The sequence below is a fragment of the Callithrix jacchus genome, chromosome 3, assembly GCF_049354715.1.
Source record: "Callithrix jacchus isolate 240 chromosome 3, calJac240_pri, whole genome shotgun sequence".
NCBI classification, from domain to species: Eukaryota; Metazoa; Chordata; class Mammalia; order Primates; family Cebidae; genus Callithrix; species Callithrix jacchus.
The window spans coordinates 62,940,546-62,947,108 of record NC_133504.1 but is presented as its reverse complement, the minus strand read 5'-3'; the positions used below and the strand labels follow the sequence as shown (position 1 = coordinate 62,947,108).

At 37.5% G+C, this 6,563-nt stretch overlaps 1 protein-coding gene across 1 annotated transcript; it reads right to left on the bottom strand.

Moving 5' to 3' along the window:
- Positions 1-1,646: 1,646 nt before the first annotated feature.
- PABPC4L (poly(A) binding protein cytoplasmic 4 like) lies at positions 1,647-5,104 on the bottom strand. Its single transcript, XM_078367853.1, has 2 exons — positions 5,038-5,104; positions 1,647-4,542 (listed from the first exon to the last, which is right to left on the bottom strand). The coding sequence occupies exon 2, from the start codon at positions 4,506-4,508 to the stop codon at positions 3,222-3,224; it is 1,287 nt and encodes a 428-aa protein (XP_078223979.1). The 5' UTR covers positions 4,509-4,542; positions 5,038-5,104; the 3' UTR covers positions 1,647-3,221.
- Positions 5,105-6,563: the final 1,459 nt, after the last annotated feature.

The following is a 6,563-nucleotide window of genomic DNA, read 5'->3' as shown; positions in this document are numbered from 1 at the left end:
CTTATTTATTAAGGCACTTGGTCATAAGAGATTTAATAGTCTTTAAAGAATGAATCTCTATTTTCAACTAAGATAACTTGCTATTATAAAGCACCAAAAAAAGGAGAATGAACAAAATTTAAATAAAGAAATCCACAGATTGTATATTTTTGTAAACTTAGTCACTTCTTACAGTAAATGCTGAAATAAGCACTGTCTACTAAGAAGGCAATTATTGTGTAATTAAGCCATAGCTATATTCACCTACACATCTGATGTTAATGTATTATTAACTCCTTATATATGTAAGAGAACTCAGTTTCCTGATATTATCTTGAAAATATATGTAAGCATTATCAATACTGTTCAAATATTTGAACAGTTTTACAGATTAGCTTTTTCAAAATAAGATGAGGACTAAATTATCCAGAATAAGATGACAAGGCCAGGCACGCTTAATATATTTTCCAGTCTTCTTGTCTGGTAAACTTTTTAAGAACTCTCTGCTTCCGATATATCTTTTGGTAAATACTTATCTAATATAAGAATTTATGTGAAACTCATATGCCAACTCTAATTCATTGACTAATTGAGTCAAGTATTTATCAAAATATATGCTATTAAATATGGAAAAGCATAATATTTTTAAAAGATTTACTATGTTTTATATAATACTTTTTATGAATGAAAATTTTAGTTAAAATCATTGAGAATATGAAATTCTGAAAGTCATAAGTACAATACAAATGAATTGTGTGGGTGTATATATATTTGTGTGAATATATATATTTAAAGTGTTCAAAATATTTTGAAACATGACATCAAAGCCATTTAAGTAAAATACTGAAACTTTCCGGCTTAACATTTAATTTTGGAATAACCTTCAAAACTATAAAGAAAGTAAAATATCGGGGGAAAAGTCTAAAATGTTGTCATAATATTCAAAGAAATCTAAAATTCCATGTAAATAAAAAACACTCCAACAAAAAAATAATTATGATCATGAGACATTAACTCAAAAGAATGAAAATACAAACAGTAAGTACAGAATGCTGTTTAACTTTTGTAATTTAAAAAAGTGAAATAAAGCAATGATGAAATAGTTTGCTTTGAATTGACCAACAGCTTAAACAAAACCTCTTGTTTCCTGGAGCACAGGGAAGTAGGCATTCTCCTACAATGACAACATAAGTGCCAGAGATTTTCTGGACAGCATTTAAGCAATATTTATCAAAATTATTTTTTTTAATTGATTCTATTTTAACCATTAATTCCATTTCTAAACATTTTCTTAAGAAAATAGATATATCTGCATATGTCAGTTTGCAAGAATGTTAACCTCCAAGTTATTTATGATAGAGGAAGAAAGAATAAAGGAATAAATAATCTAGCAACATATAAGTTCATCAAAAAGAAATTAGTTATATTTTGGTAAAGTCATTGAACAAAACATAAAAGTCACTCAGATTATAAGAAAATAATTATTTTGAGTATTAAGGTTGACCATGGCATATTGTCTAATTAAGACAGCAATTTCAAACAATATTTATAATATTATCCTATTTTTCTTAAATTACGTAGTTGTATATATGTGGAGAGATGAAAAAATTGGAAAAATATGCAACAAATTGAAATAGAGAATTGGTTGACATAACACAATTATATGCTACTTTTAAAAATTCTTTTATTGTTCATATTTTTTTCACTGACTTAAAGAATTTTATTTTAGAAAATGTGCAAAGAATATACATATAATTTCCATAAAAATAAAATGTAACAAGCTTTTCTCATTCATAAGCTGAAGTATTGCCTTAAACATTTTACTATTTATTTAATATTAGTAATATATGAATAGAATATTTGAATAATAGAAATAAGAAATGACTAATCCAAGTAAAAATATGAAAACAGTAATAACAAAATCATTTGCTAGATACCTTTGGTATGAATCAGAATTTGTAAAGCAATTATTTAAATGTAAATACATAACTCTTGCCTCAATTTCCAAATGGATTTGAAGCAGCGTATTTAAAAAACCAATATAAAAAATTCTTTAAAAATTATTTTAAAAAGCTGAGTAATATAGATGAAAGGCAGGAGAGAAAGGAAAATAGGGGAATGGCTCTAAACTAAAAATTATGCTAGAAAACAGAATAAGTGATGTAACTTCAATTTATCAGAAAATTAGTGAGTTTCTGAACAATCGAGGCTAAAAGTGAACCTTGTGGGTTACATAGCTGCCGCAGTCTAATAAAAGATGTGAGTTCATAAAAACAGAGGAACTTACTTTTCTGAAACTTAAGAGAATATCACTACACAAAATAATATAAAAGAGATTTTAAAAGTTTATAAACAGAATTTCTATAATCTGCATATATGATTTTCATAATATTAGTATCTGGTAAAATTTAAGATGTAATATTATACTATATAGCTATGAAGAGATTTAAGACAACAACAACTTTGGATCACCTGAGATGATACAAATTTATAACTTAAGGAATGCAGAAGTTAAGGTTTTACAGTGCAAGTTACAATTTAGATTAACCAGTAAGTACCTGAATTATAGTCAACTAATGGAAAGAATAACAAAACACATAAAGCTGGTTTTAAGGCAGCATTGAAAAACCTCCAGCATCTTAATTTAAACCATCAGAAAAAAACAAACATGTCAGGATATAAATTTAAAAGAAATTCAACTATATCTGAGTACTTTAATCATTAATTCAAAATGAAATTAGATCTTTAACTAAATTTGAACTATAAATTTCTAAAAGTTTGAATGAAAGACTTGAATGAAAAATTAGAAAATTTCTGTTGGTAAAAATACTTTGGAATCTTAAGGTGTAATAACTACTTTGAGCATATTTTCATAGACAAAATTAAAGCTAGCAATATTACTAAAGTAATAAAGACATTCAAACAATTACCTCTTCGTTTGGTTCAAATGTAATAAAAACGTATCTATTTATACTTATTGCTATGAACACTACATCAAAATAAGAAAAATATATATACTATTGAAATCAGAAAATGTGCCTTTGGAAAATGAACTAAGCTTCATTTATTTTTCTACAAACGAAGATAAATGACTTTGTATATTAAAAAAACCTTTTTCACAAAGTTTACTAAACTAAGTACCCATAATGTGGAATATTAAGTTTACTGAGGTCAGTTCGGACAGAGATCAGTATCATTCCCACACCTGCTGCAGATACGAGTTGGGAAGGTACTTTTTTTTCCTAGTGTCTCTGGGCTAAGGCAATGCTAAGAGGTTTGGAGCCTAAGATGCGGCCATTCATCTCAGTCATTGCTTTAAGAGCATCCTCAGGAGAGGAGAAGCAGATCAAGCCGAACCCTTTGCTCTGCCCCTCTTCCTGCATTACCTTAACTCTGCTAATTGATCCAAATGAAGAGAATTCGTTTCGTAGTTTTTCATCATCAATGGTGTCATCAAGATTCTTAACATAGAGCTTTACCACCTGGCACCCACGAATTCGTTCTTTTTTCAGCTGCTCAAACATTTGCTTTAACTCAGCCTGTCGCTCTACTTTCTTCTGGGCCCGGGCTACAAAAATGAGCTGTCCATTTATGTCCCTTCCATTCATTTCTTCAACAGCCTTCTTGGCAGCCTCATGGCTATCAAAACTCACAAAGCCAAAGCCTTTGGATTTCCCACTAGAATCTGTCATCACTTTAACACTCAGAGTTTTGCCATATTTGCTGAAAACGTCCTTCAATCTCTCGTCATCCATGTCACCTCCAAAGTTTTTGATGTAAACATTGGTGAATTCACTGGCTTTGCTTCTGAGTTCAGCTTCACGATCTTTACGGCTTTTGAATCTGCCGACGAACACCTTGCAGCCCTGGAGCAGTTTTCCATTCATCTCCTCAATGGCCCTGTCTGCAGCACTCTGGTTCTGGAAGTGCACAAATGCATAGCCCTTGGAGCCTTGATCATCACTCATCACCTTGGAGGAAAGGATCTTTCCAAAAGCTGAAAAATGTTCATAAAGGGTTTTGTTATCAATAGATTTGTCCAGATTCTTGATGAACACATTCCCAATTCCAGATCTCCTCAAGTAGGCATCACGCTGAGACCACATGAGACGGATAGATTTGCCTTTTATTATGTCAAAGTTCATTGTGTCCAGCGCCTTCTGGGCATCAGCGAGATGCAGGAAGTTCACGTAGGCATAGCCCAGAGAGCTGCGGGTAACCTGGTCCCTGCAGATGCGGATGGACAGCACCGGCCCCACAGTGCTGAACTTCCTGAACAGCAGGTCCTCCGTGACATCTGCATGTAAGTCACCCACATACAGGGAGGCCATGCGGTACTTGGCTTCTACATTCATCTCCTCGTCCTTGCCACTGTGAGCCTGTTCCCTGGAGCTCTTGGAGCAATTCCTGTGAGGGGACACTAGGCCACAGCTTTGGCCTGGCTCAAGTGCGGGGTCCTCGGAATCACCACGCAAGGGCCAAGCAGCGGGGTTCAGATACAGCTCCTCCAGCTCAGGCAACACCCGCATCAAAAAGACCCCACAGCAAACAATCTGGCTCTCCCTGGGAGGTGGCAATAGAAGTGAAATCGAAAAGAGAGATCATTAGGACGAGAGGTTATTTCCCGTCCGATCTGTGAGAAAACGTCAAGTGGCGGGCTGGCCCTCCATCTGAGCATTCTCCACAGACGCCCTGGTCGCTGATTTCCGAATAAAAATAGGCCTCGCTCAGAGTGGTTTAAAGTTACAGCGGCTCAGGGAAGAACTCCACAAGTGGAGGCGTCAGAGGCCCCAGCCGCGGAGTACGCGCGGCGAGATACTGCCCTGCCGAGACCCGAACCTGCCCGGTACCGGGTTCTATAGGCGCCGCCGCTGAGGCGCTGCCGGGAGCGACGCGGGCCGCGGGCGTCCTGAAGACCTAGGGGGCCCCTCTGACCTCCCGACCCGCGCGGCGCCCGGAGGAAGAAGGCGTGGGGGAAGGGGAGGCGGACAGACCGACTGACGGACGGACGGACGGACGGACTGACAGGGTCTGGCCAGGCGGGGACTGAGGGCTCACCCAGGCTGCAGTCCTCTGCGGACGGGCGGGAAGCCCGGAACTCGCGCGCTGAACTTCCCGCGCACTCGCTGCCAAGTGGGATGTTTTCTTTTTAATTTTTTTTTTTTTTTTTTTTTTTTGAGAATGTTTTTCTTTCCCCCGCCCCTCTTACTCGTTTCCCACCCACCTCGGATGGCTAAGCTGAGAGAAGCAGGGGGCGGTGATTAGGGTGGAGAAAGGCAGCCTAGGGGAGTGGCCCCAATAAACCCACCCGCTTGCAGGGCTCTCCTTGTGTCTGAGAGAAGGAGCCTTTCCAAATGTGGATCAGGGCCTGTCACTTCCTGGCTTCAAACCCTCCAGTGGCTTCCTTAGACTTTTGGATAAGGTCCAGCGTCCGCACCTTGTTCTATAAAGTTCTGCAGGATTCCTGAAATGTTCCAGCTTCAACTGCTGCTTAGTTCCCCTTACAAAACTCCAAGACATACTAGCCTTTTACAGAGTCAACTTTATAAAAACGTGTTCTTCAGACATGACTTTAAATATTCTTTCCAAATAGAAGTGTTTTCTAAATCCCTTCTGACAATTTAGGCTTCCCTCTTACAAGCTCTTACACTACCCTGTGCTTGCCTGGCCTTTGTCTAATTACAAAATATTGCATATTACATTAACAGTAGAAGCCATGTGCACTTTATTCCCAGGGGCTTGCAGACACAGGATGCGCAATACTTATTGAACAAATCTTAGCCTCACGTTAGTTTTCACATCTACCTACATGGAGGCAGTAGCACTTACCTTAGAGAGTATTTAAGTGTGAAATGAAAGAGTGAAATCTATTAACTAATAGATTTGGGAATGGATAACACATCAGACACATAAGTGGGTTTCCAGTAACATTGATATCATTTTCTTTAGCATTAAATAAAACTCCTTGGTATCATTCTAACAAATCCTTAAAATTTGAATCACAATGCATCTTAGGGTGTCAATAAGTTACTGTCAGGGTAGCAAGACCTTGATTCTGTTAAAGAGCCCCAGAACCTATGAAATCAACCTGTGGTCTCAGTAGTACCTGTTTACAGAAACAACAGCCAGTAACCACAAACAAGCCAGGAGAAAGAACTCAGCTTGGCAGTGCTACTCAGACAGACCTGAATCCTCACTTCCTTATCATATTAAAATCTCTGCCCAGTAGGGAGAGATGCCCTTTGCTAGGCACATATAGTGAGTACCCAGTGCAAAAGAAAGAACAAGACTGCACACATTCCAGTTTTCTCTGGAAAGCTCCACCTCTTTCCAGGAATTCCCACCCTTAATCTCTACCTACCTGCTCTGAGAGACCTTAAAAATGTCCTTTCTCCATACCTCTGGGGAGAACGTGAATGGGACACTCTCCTTCTCTACTCCTTGAACAACAAATAAAGTTTCTGCTCTGCTTAACAGAACCTTGTCGCTTTCTATTGGCTCAATGGCAAGCGGCAGTAAAGGACCCATTGAGGTAAAACAACCCCTCTTCAGGACCAAACATTATCTGCAGATCTGAATTGGGT

Excerpts from the sequence above, each read along its gene's own strand:
- PABPC4L (XM_078367853.1), bottom strand. The coding sequence starts at position 4,508 with ATGCGGGTGTTGCCTGAGCTGGAGGAGCTGTATCTGAACCCCGCTGCT.